Genomic DNA, 20,368 nt, shown 5'->3' with positions numbered 1-20,368 from the left:
TTTTGAACAAGTGAGCACTTAAAGCACATTTAGGAATCTCGAATCAAGTGCTTGCTTTTCAGTAGTTCTGGAGCAGTTCTGCCAAATGGTGAATTTGTTCAGTTTCGGTTTATCTCATATTCTCCTCCAAAGAAAATGTCAAGAGGTTATAACAGAGTTCACACTGGGGAGAAGCTACTTTGTGATTTTTTTTTTTAAACAATTGCATAAACAACTTTGGCTCTAAATGGAAAGAGAATGAATATATAGCACCTATCACTGGAGGGACATTAGAAGAGTTGTTAAAACTGTATTCCTTATGTTCAGAAAGCTTAGTAGAGATGAGGAAGATAAAAATAGGCCCAAATCAAATATCTAGAGATGAGAACTACAGTGTCTGAGATGAAATACACTGGATGTAATTAGTTGCAGATTAGGTATTGCTGAAGAAAAGATTAGTGAACTTGAAGACATAGCAATAGAACTTCTCCAAAATGAAACAGAGGAAAAAAGTTTTTTTTTTTTTCTGAAGTGAAAAAAACATGAGTGAACCATATAACAACCTCAAGTGGCCTAATATGTGTGTAATTAGAGTTACCTTAGGAGGGAGGAGGATGACATAAACATTTTTGAAGAAATAATGGCTGGACATTTTTCAAACTTTACAAAAACTATGAACCCTCAGTTCCAGGAAACTCAATGAAGCCCAAGCACTTCATAATCCAAATTGTTCACAAGCAGTGATTAAGGGAAAATCTTAAAAACAGGTAGGAAAAAAAGGCTTTACATAGAAACAAACAAACAAACATAAGGGTTGACAGCAGCTTTATTGTCAGAAACGATGCAAGTGAGAATACAGTGGAGCAACACCTTTAGAATAATAGAGGGGGAAAAAGAAAACTGTCAACCTCAAATTCTATGCTCAGTGAAAATATTTCTTTAAAATGAAGGCCAAATAAAGCATATTTCAGGCATATAGTAGCTGAAAGAAATGAGCAGCAGCAGAACTATACTGCAAGAAATGTTAACAGAATTCCTTTAGGCAGAAGGAAGAAGATACTGGGAGTAAATATGAATCTACACAGAGGAACGAAAAGCACTGGAAATCATAACTACACTGGTGAATATATAAGAGTTTTTCCTTATGATCTGAATGTCTTTAAAAGATAATTGATGATTTAAACAAAAATAATAATCATGTAGGGTGGGGTTTATAACCTGTGTAAAAGTATAATGTATGCAGTAAGAGAAAAAAAGATGGAAAGGGAGAAGTGGAATTGTAAAGGTCTTACGATATGTGGAGTTTTATAATATAATTTGAAGTTGACTATGACAAGTTAAACACTAAGACAACCACTTACCAGCTCCTGAAAGATAATATTTAAGCCCTTGGAATTTTCTGCCTGACATAACAGAACAATAAGTTTTAGCTGATAACAAACAAACAAAGAGTTTTAACTAACAAAAAAAAAAAGAATTTTAGCTAATAAGCCAACAAATAAAATAAAACTTAAAAAATAATCAAATAGAAGACAAAAAAGAGGAAAAAAGGAAACAGAACAAATGAGACAAACAAAAAACGAATAGCAAAGTAGTATATTTAAACTTAACTGTATAAAAATTACATTAGATGTAAATGGTTTAAATACCCTAATTAAAAGGTAGAGATTGTCAGACTACAAAATAAGCAAGACTCAACTATATGTTGCTTACAAGAAACACACTTTTAAAAGGTGAAAAAAATATACCATTCTAACACTAATCAAATGAAAGCTGGAATAGCTATATTAATATCAGAGAAAGTGGATTTCAGAGCAAAGAGGTCAATACATCAAAAGGATATAACAGTTTAAAAAGTTTATGTACCTGATAACAGAGTTTTAAAATATATGAAGCAAAAACTGATAGAATTTCAAGGAGAACTGGGCAAATGCACAGTAACTCTTGGAGACTTAAATACTCCTGTTTCAATAAATGTTAAGACAAGTAGACAAATGATCAGTAAAAATATGGAAGCCTTGGAACAGCCCAATCTACCAACTTGACCTAATTGACATTTATATGACATTTTACACAACAACAGAAGAATAAACATTTTTTTCAAGTGTAAAATTTACCAAGATTGACCATATTCTGGGTCAGAAACAAATTCCAACAAAATTAGAAGAGTTCAGGTATGTTCTCTGACCTGTGTCAGAGGTCCCGCAGACCATGCTCAGTTTATTGATTCACTAGGAAGACTCCTGTAACTCAGAAAAAGCCATTATATTCATGTTTACAGTTTATTTCAGTGAAAGTGTACAAATTAAAATCAGTAAAGGCAAAAGGCACATAGGGCAGAATTCAGGAGAGACCAGGCTCAAGCTTCCAGTGGTCTTCTTCCAAAGGAGTCCTGTGGACAATGTTTAATTCTCCCAGCAATGATGTATGACAACACTTATGCAGTATTGCCAATCAAGGAAACTCACCAGAGTCACCTTGGTGTCCAGAAATATTATTGGAGGTCAGTCACACAGGTGTGGAGCATCCATGTGACTGACCTTAATTACTCACTCTACCTCTCCTTCGGAGATCAAACTGATATAGCATGGCTTCAGTCCTCCACCATAAATCACATTGGTAGCATAAACTGTCTGGTGTGGCTCAAGGCCCCAGATATACAAACACACTCCTATCAGGTACAATATTCCAAGGGCTTAGATCTTTCAGAAGCTGGTAAGAACCAGTCCTTTCTTTGGAATTTACATAGTTTGAACATCCCAAGTCTGCAGAGTCAGCTCTTTACTGTACAGACCATGATGGAATTAATTTAGAAATCAGTAACAGAAAGATCTTTGGAAAATCTCCAAATATTTGGAAGCTAAATAACACACTTCTAAAGAAGAAATTAGAAGTTAAATTAGAAAATATTATAAACTGAATGAAAATAAAAACAACATATCAAAATTTGTAGATGCTTTTAATGCAGTACTGAGAAATGTGTAACACTAAATGCCTATATTAGGAAAGAAAGGAAAAAATAAAGGTCAGCATGGAAATAAAAGAATTAGAAAACATAAAACAATAGAGAAAAACCAATGAAATGAAAGTAAGTGAAATCAAAAGATTTTTATTGCAAATTTCAATAAAACTGATAAACCTCTAGTCAGATTGATCAGGAAATAAAGAGGACATAAATTGCCAAAATCAAGAATGAGAAAGGTGCCATCTACTAGAAATTCTACAGGTATTAAATAAAGGATTATGGAATATAATGAACAACTCTATACCAATAAATTTAACAACTAAAAAGAAATGGACAAACCACTTGAAAGATATGAACTAACAACGTTCACTCATGAAGAAAGAGATAATCTGAATAAGCCTATATCAAAGAAATTGAATTTGTTGTTGAAAAGCTTCCCACAAAGAAAAAGTCCAGATGGCTTTAGTTGTGAATTCTGCCAAACATTTAAGGACAAAATAATACCAATTCTATACAAACTGTCCCAGAAAATTGAAGGGGAAGGAATACTTCTCAAGTCATTTTATAAGGTTATCATTTACCCCATACCAAAACCAGATACCAACATTATAAGGAAACTACAGATAAATATTCCTCATGAACACAGGTGAGAAGAATTCTAAACCAAATTTTAATAAGTCAAATATAAAAATGCAACAAAGGATAATTCATCATGACCAAGTGAGGTTTATGCCAGGAAAGGATGGTTGGTTTAACATTTGAAAATCCATCAGTGTAATTCACCACACTGAAAAACTAAAAGTGAAAAAGCTATGTGATCATCTCAATGGATGTGGAAAAAGGATTTGAGAAAATCCAACAGTTATTTTTGATATATGCTCTCAGCAAAATTGGTGTAGAAGGGACCTTCTTCAACCTGATAAAGGGCACCTGTGAAAAACTAGTTACCGTCAAACTTAATGTTGAAAGACTGAATATTTTCTTCCTAAGACCAGTAATAAGATAAGGATATCTGCTCTCGCCACTTTTATTCAACATTGTAGTGGAGATTCTTGACAGTACAATAAGGCAAAAAATAGAAATAAAAGACACCCAGATAGGAAAGGAGGAAGTAAATTATATTTGCAAACATGATTGTCTATGTAGAAATTCTTGTAGGCTCTACAAAAACAATAGTAGAACTAATAAGCAAATTAGGAAGGTTACAAAATACAGGACCAATATTAACAAACATTTTATTTCTATATAGTAGCAATGAACAAAAGGAAATTGAAATGAAAACAATAACATTTACGATAGTATAATAGATATGAAATACTTAAGGGTAAGCCTGGGAAAAGGTTAATAAGCCCTGTACACTGAAAACTACAAACTGTTGCCAAGAGATGTTAAGGAAGACCTGCATAAATGAAGAGACATACTGTGTTCGTTGGTTGGAAAACTCAATATTGTTAATTAATACTATTCTACTCAAATTAACCTGTAAATTCAACATAATCCCAATCAAAATCCCAGTGACTTTTTTGTAGAAATTGACAAGCAGATTTTATGTGGCAATGTAAAGACTGAGAATAGACAAAAAACTGAAAAATAAGTAAAGTTGGAGGACTAACACTGTCTTTAAAACTTACAAAAATACAGTACTCAAAACAGGGTGATATTGGAATAAATATAGACAAATAGGTCATTATAACAGAATAGAGAGTCCAGAAATAGACCCTCATGTTTATGTTCATCTGATTTTTTACAAAAGTACCAAGAGAATTTAGTGCAAAAAAGAAAATCTTCAATAAGTGGTACTGGAACAGTTGGCTATCTATTTCCAAAAAAGTAGACTTCAATCTGTACCTTGCAACATATACAAAAGTTATGTTAAAATGGATCATAGACCTAGATGTAAAACCTAAAACTGCAACGGTTCTGGAAGAATACATAGGAGATGACCATTGTAGCCTTGGGTTAGGACAAGATTTCTTAGATACAAAACCAAGAGCACAATCCATGAAAGAAAACATTGATAAATTAGACTTCATCACAATTTAAAATTTCTGATCTTCAAAAGACATTAATATAATGAAAAAACAAACAGGAAATATTTACAAATCATATGTATGAAGACTTGTATCTAGAATATATAAAGAACTCTCAAAACTCAATAAAAAACAAACAACCCAATAAAAATGAGTATAAAGATTTTAATAGACACTTCATCAAAGAAAACATTGCTATCCATTAGCAAATAAGCACATGAAAATATGGTCTGTTTAGTCATTTTGGAAATGCAAATAAAAACCGCAGTAGGTTACCACTGCATACCCACTAGGATGGCTATAATAAAAAAGTCAGACAGTAACAAGAGTTGGTGAGTATGTGGAGAAACTGTAACCCTTATACATTGCTTGTGGGAATGTAAAAGATGCAGTTGCTTTGGAAAACAGTTTGGCAATTTCTTTAAAAGTTAAAAATAAATTTACTGACTATTCTAACAATTTTACTCCTAGGTATCTACCCATGAGAATCAAAAGCAAATGTGCACACAAAAAAATTATCCAGGATTATTTATAGCTGCAATAATAGCCAAAGAGTGGAAACAACCCAAATATCCATAACTGGTAAATGGATAGATAAAAATGCAGTCTGTCCATATAGCAATAAAAAGAAATGGAGCACTGTTACATGCTATAGCATGGATGAACCTTGAAGATATTAAGCAAAGTGAAAGAAGATAAACACAAAAGACCACATATTATATGATTCTATTTACACAAAATGCTCAGAAACAGTAAATCTGTAGAGAAAGAAAGCAGATTAGTGGTTGCCTGAGGCTGGGGGTGGGAATAGGGATTGACTTCATTTGGGCATAAAGGATCATTTGGGGATGATAGACATGTTCTAAAATTGTGATGGTTGTACAACTCCGTGAATTTATTAAAATTGTTGATTGCACACATATAATCGGGACGTTTTATGGCATGTAAACTATAACTCATAAAGCTATTAAAAATCAGTATACGGTAATCAGGACAGCATAGTATTGGCAAAAGAAGAGGTAAATAGATCATTGGAACAGAGTAGAGAGCCTAGAAAGAGACTTATTCCACTAGAGTCAACTGATCTTTGACAAAGGAGCAAAGGCAACTCAATGGAGAAAGGATAGTAGGATTGTCTCTACAAATACTGCTGGAACAACTGGACCTCCATATTAAAAAAAAAATCTAAACACTGACCATATACCTTTCATAAATATTAATGCAAAGTTGATCATAGACCTAAATGTAAAAAGCAAAACTATAAAACTTCTAGAAGATAATATAGGAGAAAATCTGGGTGACCTTGGGTTTGGCAATGAGGTTTAGATACAGCACCAAAAGCATGCTCCATGAAAGAAAAAATTGATAAGTTGGAATTAATTAAAATTAAAATGCTCTGTGAAAGTTACTGTTAAGAGAATGAAAAGAGAAAATATTTGTAAAATAGATATCTGATAAAGGGCTTTATCTGAAATGTACAATGAACTCTTAAAACTCCACATTACAAAAACAACCCAATTGAAAAAGGGCTAAAAATCTGACCAGACACTTCACCAAAGAAGGTATACAGGTGGCTAATAAGCATAAGAAGAGATGCTCACATCATATGTCATTAGGGAACTGCAAATTAAAACAACAATGAGATACCACTATACACCTATTAGAATGGCCAAAATCCCAAAAACCAGCAACACCAAATTCTGACGAGGATGTGGAGCAACAGGATCTCTCGTTCATTGCTGGTAGGAATGCAAAATGGTGCAGCCACTTTGGAAGACAGTTTGGCAGTTTCCTACAAAATTAAATATATTATTTTACAAAGCTATTTATAAATAAAAATATTTATTTAACTATTTCTTGTAAAACTAAACATACTCTTATCATATGCACCAGCAATTAAACTTCTTGGTATTTACCAAATTGAGTTGAAAACTTAGGTCCACACAAAATCCTGCACATGAATGTTTATAACAACTTTAGTCACCGTTGTCAAAACTTGGAAGCAATCAAGATACCCTCAGATAGATGAATGGATAAATGGATTATTACTTAGTGACAAAAAGAAAGGAGATATCATGCCCCAAAAGACATGGAGGGACCTTAAATGAACATTGCTAAGAGAAAGAAACCAATCTAGAAAGGCTATTTAGTGTGTGATTCCAACTGAACGACATTCTGGAAAAGGCAAACTCTACAGTAGGAAGATTAGTGGTTGACAGGGGGGTAGGGATAAATAGGTGGAGCACAGGATATTTTTAGGGTGGTGAATCTATTTTGTGTGATATTGTAATGGTGGACACATGATATTGTGGATTTGTCAAAACCTATAGGATGTATAACACAAAGAAAGAGTAAACCATGACGTAAACTGTGGAATTTATTTAATAAAAAAACGAAAACATAGAAATCTATCATCATGAAACATTACACAAACATGTGGTTTATTATAGGCCAATTTTGCCTCAATAAAGCTGTTAAAAAACAAAACAAAATTTTTGTCTGAGCCACACCTTCTGTGACAAAGTGGTAACCTCTGAGCTCCCAGGCACACTGTCTTCAGTTGTTGGTTCCCTGTGAATAGATAGAAGTGGTGTCTCCTCTTTCATGTGCAGTATAACCGTCTCCTGTGGCTTTCTACATCCTGGAGGGACTTTGAAGTTATTATCAAAATTACACACATGAGGTTCTGTGTTATTTTCTGATGTGTGTCTGATCCCCTCTCTGTAGTGGTGTCCACTCTGAAAATCAGCAACAAACATGAGGAGTGTTGGTCGGGAGGCCAAAGACCTGGGTTTGGCCCTGTTGTGCCATTAACTGACAGTCAGATTTTTGGGCAGGTAACTTTCTTTACCATCACAGATCTCAGTGTCTTCATCTATAAAATGACTGGTTTGGTCAGGGAATCTCTGTGGCTTCTTCCAATGCCAGACCCTATTTCTGTCATTATGAAACTTTCTTTCACACTTTTAAATGGATTGGAACGTGCATGCTGTGTGTACATATATCACAGGGCACTTGATGCAGCAGAAGCCCTGTTGTGTAAGGAGACACTGGAGACCCTTGCCACAGTGTCCCCTCTCTCTGCCTCCATTTGTGGGTAAAGACCCTAAGTCTGACTTGCTCCAGGCTGGTTACCCAGGTCAAGGGCAAAAATTGGTGCTTGGTTCAAGCAACAGCTGCTCCTCTCAGCACTGTTATTTTTTCAGCCTTTCATGGTAAAGAGTGTCTTCTCTGTCTCCAAAGAAATGCCCACAATGCAAAGTTCTGGGTGTTTTTGTAGCCCAGAACTGAGAGATGGTCTGTATGTTATTGTTACTCCAAAACTCTAAGGCTGAGAGTTGGCCTAAGTGATGGATTTTCCTAGTAACTAGGAATCCTGATAGCATTAAAAAAATTTTTTTTGTTTACTTGGTTAAGTGTATGTTTTAGAGTAGTAAAGAAAGCTAGTATTGTGTTCTAAGCCAGCTTATTTTTAAAAATTCTTTATGCACATTGGGACATATTTGAATGAGAGTATCTCTGTATTAGTCAGGGATCTTTAGAGAAACAGAACCAATAGGAGATAAAATCTGCAGGCAGCAAGCTGGAGGTCCAGGAGCACTGATGGTATAAGTTCCAGTCCAAAAGCTGGTAGGCTCCAGGCCTAAGAAGAGCCGATGTTTCAGTTCAAGTCCAAAGGCAGCAAAAGACCAATATCCCAGCTCTATGCCATCTGGCACGAGGAGTTCCCTCTTACTGAACCTTTTTGTTCTATTCAGGTCTTTATTGATCAGATGAGGACCACCCACATTAGGGAGGGCAGTCTGCTTTACTCTGTCTGCCAATTCAAATGTTATTCTCATCCAGAAATAACCTCATAGACACACCCAGAATATTGTTTAACCAAATGTCTGGGGACCCCGTAGCCCAGTTAAATTGACATGTAAAGTTAACCATTATGCTCTTAGTCTGAATAAGGTCATGGTGAAGTACCTGGTCAAGTTCTCAACCTGAATATTATGGTCAAATGGATCTTTCTGTATATTTGGTGTCCTCTTTCTTCTGTAATTTATGGATATTCCTTTTGGTGTTCTATTTTGATGTTTCATTTTGTCCTTAAAGAGAAAGGACAGAGAGTGAGAATCTGTTTTTCTGATAGCTTGGGATATCCTGGGACCATTTTCTGGTTCTTTAGAGCAATATTTAAAATGTAAGCCCCATGAGAAACAACTTAACCAGTTTTTTTGTGTTTGATTTTCTTTAGGACTTTGTTTAGAAAAGCTGCCGGTTTCATCTTCTACCAGTAATCTTCATGTGGACCGGGAACAGGATGTCATCACCTGTTACGAGAAAGCAGGGGATATTGCACTGCTGTACCTCCAAGAGATAGAAAAGGTAAGTGAGGACCATGCGTTTGTTCTAGCTGATTTTGTTTTTTTTTCCAGATCAGATTGTAGACAACTGTAGTCAACCTCTGGGAAGTCTTTAATTTGTCTGCCTCCAGGTGCAGAGCTTTAGTTATATTCCTTAATGCTAAGGAGACCATGGTAGTGACTATGGTACCTGGTGAAAATATACGGTTCAAAGTTTGTGAAGCATTTTAACACGCTTTGGGTGCGAAATGACAGTATGCCTCTGTTAATACCCTAAGCACACTGAAGCTGGGTAATCGGTCCCATTTCTTAAGTAAAATGGGTTGAGTTTAATTTGTACTTGTGTGGACTCTATGCCAACATTTGTTCACCTGACGTTTGGGAGACTTTACCCTGATGGCAGAGGTCTGCTGGGGATTTCAACTGACCTGCTTGGAGCTTGGAGATACTTGGATGATCCCCTGAGATCATCTGGGATGGTCTTCTTCCAGCAGTCAGTGGTTTGCCTATGGTATAGGAATGGCAACCAGCAGCTGACAAGACGGCCTTCTGAGCAGAGAACCAGTGAGGCCCTGAGCTCAAACCCTCAGGCAGAGGAGGTTGAAGGCTGGATGGGGCCTGGGTGGTGTGGGCAGCTTGTCTGTTTAGATGGATCCTTGTCTTTTGGTTCTGCTTTTTCCTAAGTTCCTTCACCTCTTAGCCTCTATTTTCACATCTCTAAAAAGAGCATACTTCATGGAATTCTTGTGGGAGTTATATAAGGTCATGTGAATAAAGGTACTTAGCCCAGATTCAGGAACATATTGGATTCTTTATAAATGTTACTTATTTATATTAATAGCAGTAGCTCCTAACAGTCTCTGCTGCTAGTAGAACTTCCTGGAGTTCTAACCCAGGCTGGACGCTGATATTAATACCTTCAAACCCAGAGATGCAGCCTGTGAGATGGTTTGAAATGATTAGAAATCCTGTGAGACTTTGAAAATGATCAGACGTCTTATCTTCCATCAATTTTCTGGGCTCTCTGTTTGAAAAAGGATTAGAATAGAGAGGGACTACCGAAGTCTTGCTAGCTTTTGTTATTTTATAGATGTACAGACTGGAAGTTATTTTTTTCACAAATCATTTTGTAGTGTGTTGCTGTGTGTAATAAGGACCAGAATTGCCTTTTAGGAGGCAGGGGGAGTAGAGAGAGAACCACAGAAGAAGAGGTGGACAGAATGATGGGGAAACCTTTGACCTGGCCTTGACCAAAATGGATTATAAGTCATGGCTCCTGATGTCTGGGAATTCAGGAAGGTATTTGGCTGTCTTGCCAAAATGTTGTTTTGTCAGAAGGTTGCTAAGAGAAAGGAATTATTTTTTGGTATTCAGAATTTATGATATGATCTTTAGAGAAATGATTATGCGGGCCACTTTCAGAGTCCACGTTGCTTCCACTGCGCTGCCTCCTGATGGCCAGTGCTTGGCAGTGGAGAAGTCTGCTTATCTCAGTGGAGCTGTTTTTGTTGACCACACATCCATGGCCATTGAGGGGCCCTTATTTTGTAGCTTACTCTTCAACTGTTGTCCAGACCTGTCATTTTGGAGCTGTTCTGTGTGGCCTTAATGATGTAGGAATTGGCAGATCTGGATATACTTTCCGTTGTATTCATTCATAACCACCCATTCACTGTTGGGTTCCTTAGCCAGACCATCAGGGTGACTCACACAATCAGAGAATATTGTAAAGAAAAAATTTTTTTTGATCTTGGGAAAATGGTGATCATAGGATGTTAGATTTCAAGAAAATTGAGGTCTAGGAAGCGAGAGCCCAAGGACACTCAAGAAGTTAGGTCAAAGCTGGTTCTAGAACTCAGCCTCCTGACACCTAGTCCAGGCTCATTCAGTTCATTCTCCCAGGCCACTGCAAACAAACACAGAGCCGTGTCGTTTCCCCACAACTTTACTTACAGAAAGTGCTCAAACAGTATTTGACCAGGTGGCATGGGGAAGCAACTTCTTCAGTCTGGGGTTAAATCTCATGTATGTAGATGACTTTCAAATTTCTGGTTTTGATTTTTTAGTATGAGTTTTCCTTTATGGGAAACCACTTTGGGCCTCCCCATATTTCAGCAAGCTCTGGGGTATTAGCAATGAGAGAGACTGGATGAACCTAACATCTGTTTTGACTGTAGTAGGTACTGAAGAAATTATCTGTTGATAGAAGTCCAGGAGGGAAATGACTTTTCTTAAGTTATTCATGGCCTTGGTGGAAGTTCAAGGGTTTTTATGTGGCAAGATAATTAATTGTGTGCTATGCCGACGATATCTGATTGGCCTTTTTCTTTTTTAAAATTTTGAGCTTAATTTTAAAACTTAATTTTGATTTAATAAAAATTTTGCTAAATTAAAAACAGAAATGTTAGGGAAATGGAATCTGAAAGAACTAAAAGTCTTGGGCAAGCCTAGGCAAATAGTGCTTTGCTTCCTGACCGGCCCTGTGAAGTAGGAAATCCCATGTACTGCTCCTATATCTGTTCTGCTGGGCAGAGGCAGCTGCGCAGTGGTTTCCCCCTCACTTCCCAGCTGTTCTATGGTGAACAAACTTCTGTTTGCTAGGACCTTTGGGCATTTTATTTATTAGTATTGGCTCTTCATTCACTAGCAAGAATAAAATTTGGGGAGAACTTTTGAAGACAGTTGTGAGTGTCATGAAAAATGTTTTTTCATAACCTGGAACCACCAAATCACGTTTCTGCGGCAGTGCCATTCTCTGAGCGTCTCCGAGGGTGGGTATGTTCAGTGATGCTAGAGTTGTTTGTTTCCCGAAGGGCAGTGACTCTTCAGAAAGGGGGCTGACCTTGGCTTCTCCTCGGCTGCTAATCTAAGTTGTGAGAGGCAGCAGAGCACTGCAGTAAAGTGACCCACTGGTGTTGGAATCCTGGCCTTGCCACCTCTTAGCTTGTGGGACTTTGGCTAAGTTGCTCAACCTCTCTGTGCCTCAGGATCCTCATCTATGAAGCAGCAATAATAATTGCCATAAGGCTATTGTGAGGATAAAATGGGTTAACTCATGTACTTACCAGTACCTTGTTATTTTAGCACACAGTGAATGTCAGCTTTGTTGTCATTTTCTGTTCCTGTGTCACCTGACTGGGGAATCTTCCCTAACCACAGAAGGTTTCAGATACTTAGATAAAAATCTGGACTGTTGAAAACATACTCTTTCATTAAAAATGTTAAGGCATTTTTAGGGGAATGTTTATGGAGCAATTTTTTCAGGAACCTTTGGTTTTCCTTCTTGTGCTGAAGCTAATAGGGCAACGTTTTGCTTGGAGACCCTCTATCTGGGTTCTATATTTGTGTTCACTCCTGATTGTTTGATGTTGATCAAATCGTTATTTCTGTGTGCTTCAGCTTTCTATTTCCATTCTGCCTGGCTTGTCTAATTTCATAGGGCAAAAACCAGCATTTACTGGGCACCAGCCTGTCCCAGGGAGTATGCTAGGAGCTTTCCATGTGTTATTCTCCCCCTTCTTCCAAATGTGGAGGCAGGACCAAAGAAAATGTGACTAAATGAAAGCTGTGTGCATTAAATATTTGTTTAGTGTTGTCCTTGTTTTATTAGGGTTACAGAAACATCTACTAATAGTCTTCTCTGATAGTTTGCTTTCTGAGGGGAATAAAAGATACTTCTAAAATTGTGCATATAGAATAATTTAATCAGATAAATTAAATTAGAGGAGATAGAATTAGAAATGACATAGGATGACCTTGATTAGTTTATCTTCAGATGGTGGCATTATGCCAGCAGTAAATAAAGTTATCTGCCCTGCAAGGAGATTTTAGTGGTGCAGAGATAGGAATAAAGATGACTTCATCCTTGGATATCATAATATGAACCCTGCTTTTGGTAAATGAAATCATCCTGTTTCTGTCCTTTGCACGCATCAGCCAATCAGCTGGTTATGGCTTTCTTGAGCAGGAGTAGTGCCAGAGTGGAACTTCACCTTCTGCTGACAGTTCATTTCTTTACACCCTATTTTAGAAAAGAAGTGAATGCTAAATTATGGGACATCTGAAAATTTTTATTGGCTTTTTTAGTGCTAAAGTTTTGAGAAGAAATATCAGGTCCCAAATATTACAGTGCCCAACCCAGATTTCCCCTGTTCATCAAGGACTTGTTCACTGGGCAGCATGGTCATGCCTTGAGTTTATGTCCTTGCTAAAAGAAGAACTTGCAGTGACCTAGCTGAGGTGTAGGATCCAGAACTGGGTTAGATTAAAGTTACTGTGTGTCTTGAATTCAAACCAGGTGTCCTAGGAAAAGCACTCGATGCTGCTGAGAAAGGCAGGGTGTGACTCCAGAGGTCTAAGTGGCTGTACTTTTGGCTTTAAAATGTGAGATTATAAAGAGAAGGCAGATTCTTCCTTCCGTTCCCCATTCCAGTCCTTTAATTGCTTTCTACAGGTTATACTAATGTCCTCTACCTTTGGAAGTACAGGAGAGTAGTGGTTGCTTTGCAATCTGGACAGGGTTGGTATTTAAAAGCTATTTTGCTGATTTGTTAGGTGAAAATGCCACCTTACAAGTTTGCATATTTTTGGTTATCAGTGAAGTTGATATTTTTTCCATATATTTGCTTTCTAGTTGTATATATATATTTTTCTTTTCTTAAGTAACAGCGTTTTTGAGATATAATTCACATACCATACAATTTATCTATTTAAATTGTACAATTCAGTGGTCTTTAATATATTCATAGAATTGTGTAACCATCACCAATATTTAACGCCTGAACGTTTTCATTACCCCAAAAAGAAATCCTGTACTCATTAGCAGTCACTTCCTATTTGTGTTCAATCTCCCAAGCTCTAGGCAACTGCTAATCTACTTTCTGTTTCTATAGGTTTGCATATTCTGGACATTTCATATAAATACTCATTGACTCATACAATATGTGATCTTTTATGACTGCCTTCTCTGGCTTAGCATAATGTTCTTGAGATTCATCCATGTTGTAGAATGTGTCAGTACTTCATTTCTTCTTATTGCTAAATAATTTTCCATTATATGGATGTAAATATGTTGTGTTTATCTATTTGCCAATTGATAGACATTTGGGTTGCTTTCACTTTTTTGGCTGTTAGGAATAATGCTGCTATAAATATTTGTATACAAGTTCTTGTGTATAGAAATGCTTTCATTTTTCTTGGGTATATTCCTAGGAGTGGAATTGCTAGGTCATGTGGTAACTTTATGTGTAACTTTGTTATATTCTTTTTTTTGTCTGCTTATACTTAGTGTCTACTTTTCGGAAGCAGTGCTTTTCTTACAATTTGAATAAACTGAATCATAAATATGTTAACCCTTTGTCATATTTGCTCTGAATATTTTCCCAATCGGTAATTTCCTATTTTTAAGTTGCTTATAATTTTTTTGTATACACTCTTATGTATTAAAAAAAATAATGCTGGTAAGCCCACAGATTTTGAATCTGTATATAGTCGAACCTGATTATCTTCTTTATTATGTTTTATTTTATTGTCTTTAAAGCTTGAATGTTGGGATAAACCCCCGCTAGGATTTGAAAAGTTTTCAACCATTTTTCCATATCTTAAAAAAAACAAACCTATAAATCCAAATCTGCTTGGGATTTATTTTGGTATACGATATTAGAGATGACTCTAAATTAATTTTTCCAAATGTCAGTGCCACTTTAAAATGATCTTTTCCCTTTCATATTTTTTGTCATATATTTTTAGTCATTCAATAAAAATTTAAATACTACAGTAATTTCTGGCTTTCCCATTTTGTTGTATCGCACCAATATGACACTGTTTAACAAGTTCTTTTTTATGATGGGTTTTAACATCTGAAGAAGTAGTAATTTTTACTTTTCAGAGTATCCTTTGTTCTTTTCCCTTTATACTTCCAGATGAATTTTAGAATAATTTTGTTAAGTTCAAGAAAAATCCTGTTAGGATTTGAATTTCTACTAATTCCATGCATTGATTTGGACACTCATATTTATTCTTCACTCATCTATGACACTTTTCCCATTTTGCGAAGACTTTTTATATTACAGATTTCAGTAGGTTTGTTTTATTCCCAGGTCTTTTCCATTTTTATTGCTTTGTGATTAGTATGATTTTTTTCATTATATTTTCACATATGAGAATGTTTATACTTTTAAAATTTACTTATACAAACATTTATTGAGTGCCTTCTATGTTCTGGACACTGCTTGACACCAGGTGCACTAGAATGAATAAGCCACAGAGCATGTCCTAAGGAAACTTACCATTTCATGAGGACACAGCTCCATAACCAGTATGGGGAGTGCTTTTGTATTCAGAGAGCTCTGCGAGCCCAGAAGAAGGTGTTGGACCAGTGTGGGAGTTTAGGGACAGCTCCTGGAAGAGATGACACCTGAACAGAATCTTGAAAGCTGCCAAGGATAGCAATATAAGATTATTGGCCATGATACTGAACACTTTTATAGAAATACGGTTGATTCTTTTCATTTTTCTAAGAATACAAATCTATAGCACATGAATGATTTTTGTTATTGTTATTTTTTCCTTTCTAATATTTTCCATCTTATATCTCTCTTATACCTTATTGCCAGAATTTCTAAAATAATGTTAAGAAATAAAGGTGATGGTAAATATCCTTATTTTGATCATATGAAGGTAACTCTTCAATGTATCTCCATTAAGGATTATAATATTTATATGCTCATTAAGTTTCTCATTTGCAATTCAAACTAACCATATGAGGTAGATATTATTATTTCTTTTCTTTTCTTTTCTTTTTTTTTTTTTTTGTCCTTTTCATGACCGGCACTCAGCCAGTGAGCACACCGGCCATTCCTATATAGGATCCGAACCCGCGGCGGGAGCGTCGCCGCGCTCCCAGCACCGCACTCTCCCGAGTGCGCCATGGGCTCGGCCCTTTTTTTTTTTTTTTTTTTTTTGTTGATATTATTATTTCTGTTATATAGATGAGGACAGCGAAGATCTGCGAGATCAGAGAAGTTGTCTTGAGTCCAAAATGGTGAGGAATGATAGAGCCAGGTCTTGAACCTGGGTCTTTTGACCAAAATATTTGGCCTCTTCCCTCATGCTAGCATGCTTCCTCAGTCATTGGGTGTATGCTTTTGCCACAGCAGGCTGCGCTTGTTAAGGATACTTGTTGGCAGTCTTCTCACAGAGAAGTATTTATCCACAGAACAAGTCAGTGGCTTCAGTACTGCCAAACAATGCTTCTGCCCAGGCTTAAGTGTTGGAGGCTCTTTGTAAGGAAGGGATTAAATTTAAGATGCTTAGACTTCAGAGTAAACCCTGAGCTCTGTTATTCCCTCTGCCTCCTTGCTTCTTTCCCATTCTTCCCACTTATAACCTAAAGTCTCATCCTGGCATCCCTGACCACTTATGTTTTGGACTTTGATCTGCAAGCAAATACAGACTGATGAGACAAGGGAGAAAGAGCTGAGTTGTGGAGTCAAGTGGACCTGAGTTTCAGTACCAGGTCTAATGTTGGCTAGCCGTAAGATTTGGACAACTCACTCAGTGGACCAGAGCCTCAGTTTCCCCTTCAGTAAAGAGAGGACAATAGTGTGTATCTCAGTGGGTTCTTGTGGGATAATAAATGAAATAGCCTATGTACCCACATAGTACCTAATACACAGTGGGTTACTTTCTTGTTGCCTTTTTCCTGCATTGGTGATTGACCTTGAAAATTTATTTATTCACTCATTTATTACATATGTTGGCTGCTTACTCTGCACAGACACTGTGGTAGACACTGGGTATGTATATTAGTAAGTAAAATATGCATAGCCCCAGGCTTTATGGGATTTGTATAACAGTGGCGGGAGACAGCTAGTAACTAAGGAAAAAATACATTGATTGTGCAATGAAGAAATAGAAAAGGATGGTGTAAGAGGGAATACCAGGGATAGGCCTACTTTATTTTGGTTGGTTAGGGAAGGCCCTTCAGAGGAAGTAACAATCAAGCTGATATCTGAGAGATGTGAAAGAGCATATGATTCAGATTGTGTTATAAAAAAAATTATTCAGGCTGCTTGTGGAGAGTGGAAGGAAAGTAGGGAAGCAAGAGAGGACATGGGGACTTCATTTAGGAGGCTACTATAGAAATATAACAGGAAGTGATGGTAGCTTAGATGATGTAATGATAGTAGAAATGTATAGGCAGACATATTTGAGAAATGGTTATAAGGGACATGGTAATAGATTAGTTGTGAGAGGAGAGTGGGTGCCAGGGCTCACTCCCTAGTGTCTGACTTGGGCAGGCATTTAGATGACAATGCTGTTTATTAAGATGGGGTGATAATAGAGAGTTCAGTTTTGACTGAACCCAGATTCTTAGAAGTATAATCATGCTCAAAAGTTTCCTGTGGGTGGAAGTTTGGTGGCTCTTGTCCCAGGAAGTCATGCCAAGGGCTAGGAGAGAGATACCTCATAAGAGGTCCTTGAGGATGAGCCCTATCCCTGAGATCCAGGTGTACAGACCTGGCCTCAGACTGAGGCTGGACCAGGATAACCAGGAAATTTCCCTCCCACAACCAGCTGCATAACCAACACAGCACCAAGTAACAAGTAATGGCAGAATACTGCTGGAAAAGGGGCATGAACATGGAGAGAGACTTGCTATGTAGCACAAACACGGGGGGACTGTGTTGAAAACTGAGACTGAAGCAGAAATACTGAGAAAAACATTCTGGCATCCCAAACCCCAGAATAAGCATGAGTTAGCCCACTGCTGGAGGAATTTGAAGTCTGTGATACACCAAAGATAACTATAGAAGCAACAAAACCAAACCCCAGCTCAACTACTAACTAGATTGACTCAATCTTCTACACTTATGGCCTGATGGAAGAAGGGTGCCCATTTTGGAGTGTGTATATTATTAAGCTGTTTTTTCTTATACACAGTGTTCAATATTAAAATTTAAAGAATGAGACACACACACACACAGACCTCACCTCACCTCACATGAGTAAACAAACCACTGTAAAGAGATAAAGCAATCAACGAAACCAAACCCAGAAATGACCCAGGTGTTGGAATGATCAGACAGGGACTTTAAAATAACCATAATTAGTATTTTAAAGGATATTGTAGGAAAAATATACAACATGCATGAACAGATAGGAATTTCAGCAGAGGTGGAAACTATTAAAAAATCTAATAGAATGTTGGAAGTAACAAAACACGATATAAGAGATAAAGAACTTTTTCAATGAGCTTATTGGCAGACTGAACATGGTTAAGAAAAGTATCTTCATGTTGAACATGGGTTAATAAAAGTTATCCAAACAGAAACACAAGAATGAAAAAAAAAAAGAGTGGGGGGAAAAAAGGATTGCAGTATCCAATAGATGTGGGAAAATATTATACATGTCTTTGGAGTCCCAAAAGGAGAAGAGAGAGAAACAGGGACAGAAGAAATATTTGAAGAAAAAATGGCTGAAAAGAATTCAAAATTACTGAAACACAGCAAAACTATATGTACAAGACACCCAGAGAACACCAAGAAATATAAAAACAAACATACACTTAGACACATCATAGTCAAATTCTTGAAAACCAAAGAAAAAAATCTTGAACAAAGCCATAAAAAAGAAGAAACCTTAAATACAGAGGAATAAAGGTAAGAGTGATAGCAGACTTATCATCAGAAGCTGTACCAGCCAGAAAACATTGGAGTGGCACCTTTAAAGTACTGGAAGAAAAATTGAAAACATTTTTCAAAAATAGACAAAGTCAAGTTTTTTTTAGAACAAAAAGTTGAGAGGATTCACTGGCAACATATCTGCTTGACAAGACATGTTAAGAAAATTCTCAAGCAGAAGAAAATATAGATCAACACAATGAAATGAAGATCATAATAAATAGTTGTAATAAGAGTCAATAAAAAGTACCTTTTTATTTTTAATTTTTTTAAAAGATAATTGACTGCTTAAACCAAAAATAGCAACAATGTATCGTGGGATTTGTAACATATAGGTGATGAAAATAGCACAAAGGATGGGGGAGGAAATGGAAGTATACTATTACAGGGTATTTATACTCTGTATGACCTAGTGTAATATTACTTGAAGGTAGATTATGATAAGCTAAAGATGTATATTGTAAATCTAGAGCAACTATGAAAAAATGAGAGAGAGAAGAAAAGAGCCATAATTGACCAGCCAATTGTGGAAATTAAATGGAGTCAGCAATTCAAAAGGAAGCAGAATAAGAAGGAAAAAAGGAACAAAGAACAGATGAGACAATAAAAAACAACTAGCAAGATAGTTCCAAACATGTCAATAATAATTTTTAAAAATAAAGCATTAAATGTAAATGGTCTAAAGACCCCAATTAAAAGGCAGAGATTTTAAGGTTGGACAGAAAAGCGAGACCTAACTATGTACAAGAAAATCATTTCAAATATTAATATATAAGTAGGTAAATAGTAAAAGTATATATCATGCAAATGATAAAAAGAAAGCTAGAATTTCTATTATAGCAAAAGTATTACATGAGAAAGTAGACTTAGGAACAAGGAATATTATGGAAGACAAAGGGAGATGTTACATAATGGAAGGAGTCAACTCATCAACAAGACATTATAATCCTAAAAGTGTGTGTACCTAGTAATAGAACTTTAAAATGTATAAAACAAAATTTACAGAAAAATTCATAACACCAAATGCTAAATTAGAAAGGAAGAAACATTTCAAATCAATGATCTAAGCTTCCAACTCAAGAAACTAGAAAAATAACAAATTTAAACCAAAGCAAGCAGAAGAAAGGAAATAATAAAGATAAGACCAGAAATCAGTGAATTAGAAAACAGATAAACAGTAGGGAAAATCAGTAACAAAAAACTGATTCTTTGAAAAGATCAGTAAGATTATAAACCTCTAACAAGATTGAACAAGAATAAATGAAATAAGGCAAAAACTACCAATCCCCAGAATTAAAGGGAAGATACTGCTATAACCCACAGACATTGAAAGGCTGCAAGGTAAAATTATGACCCACT

The 20,368-nt window shown here is 36.2% G+C and overlaps 1 protein-coding gene across 7 annotated transcripts in view; it reads left to right on the top strand.

Annotated features, from left to right (window-relative positions):
• Positions 1-20,368, top strand: part of TTC7B (tetratricopeptide repeat domain 7B) — a 267,108-nt gene that overhangs the window by 67,109 nt on the left and 179,631 nt on the right. For 6 of the 7 annotated variants that reach the window (XM_063088953.1, XM_063088950.1, XM_063088949.1 and 3 more), the window contains one exon: positions 9,218-9,348. In XM_063088953.1, coding sequence (XP_062945023.1) covers positions 9,218-9,348 — 131 coding nt within the window. Of the gene's footprint in view, positions 1-9,217; positions 9,349-16,319; positions 16,369-20,368 lie in introns of those variants that run through there. The other variant, XM_063088955.1, reaches the window with a different exon arrangement.

Source organism: Cynocephalus volans, chromosome 3 (genome assembly GCF_027409185.1).
Source record: "Cynocephalus volans isolate mCynVol1 chromosome 3, mCynVol1.pri, whole genome shotgun sequence".
Lineage (NCBI taxonomy): Eukaryota > Metazoa > Chordata > Mammalia > Dermoptera > Cynocephalidae > Cynocephalus > Cynocephalus volans.
This window is presented reverse-complemented; position numbering and strand designations above follow the sequence as displayed.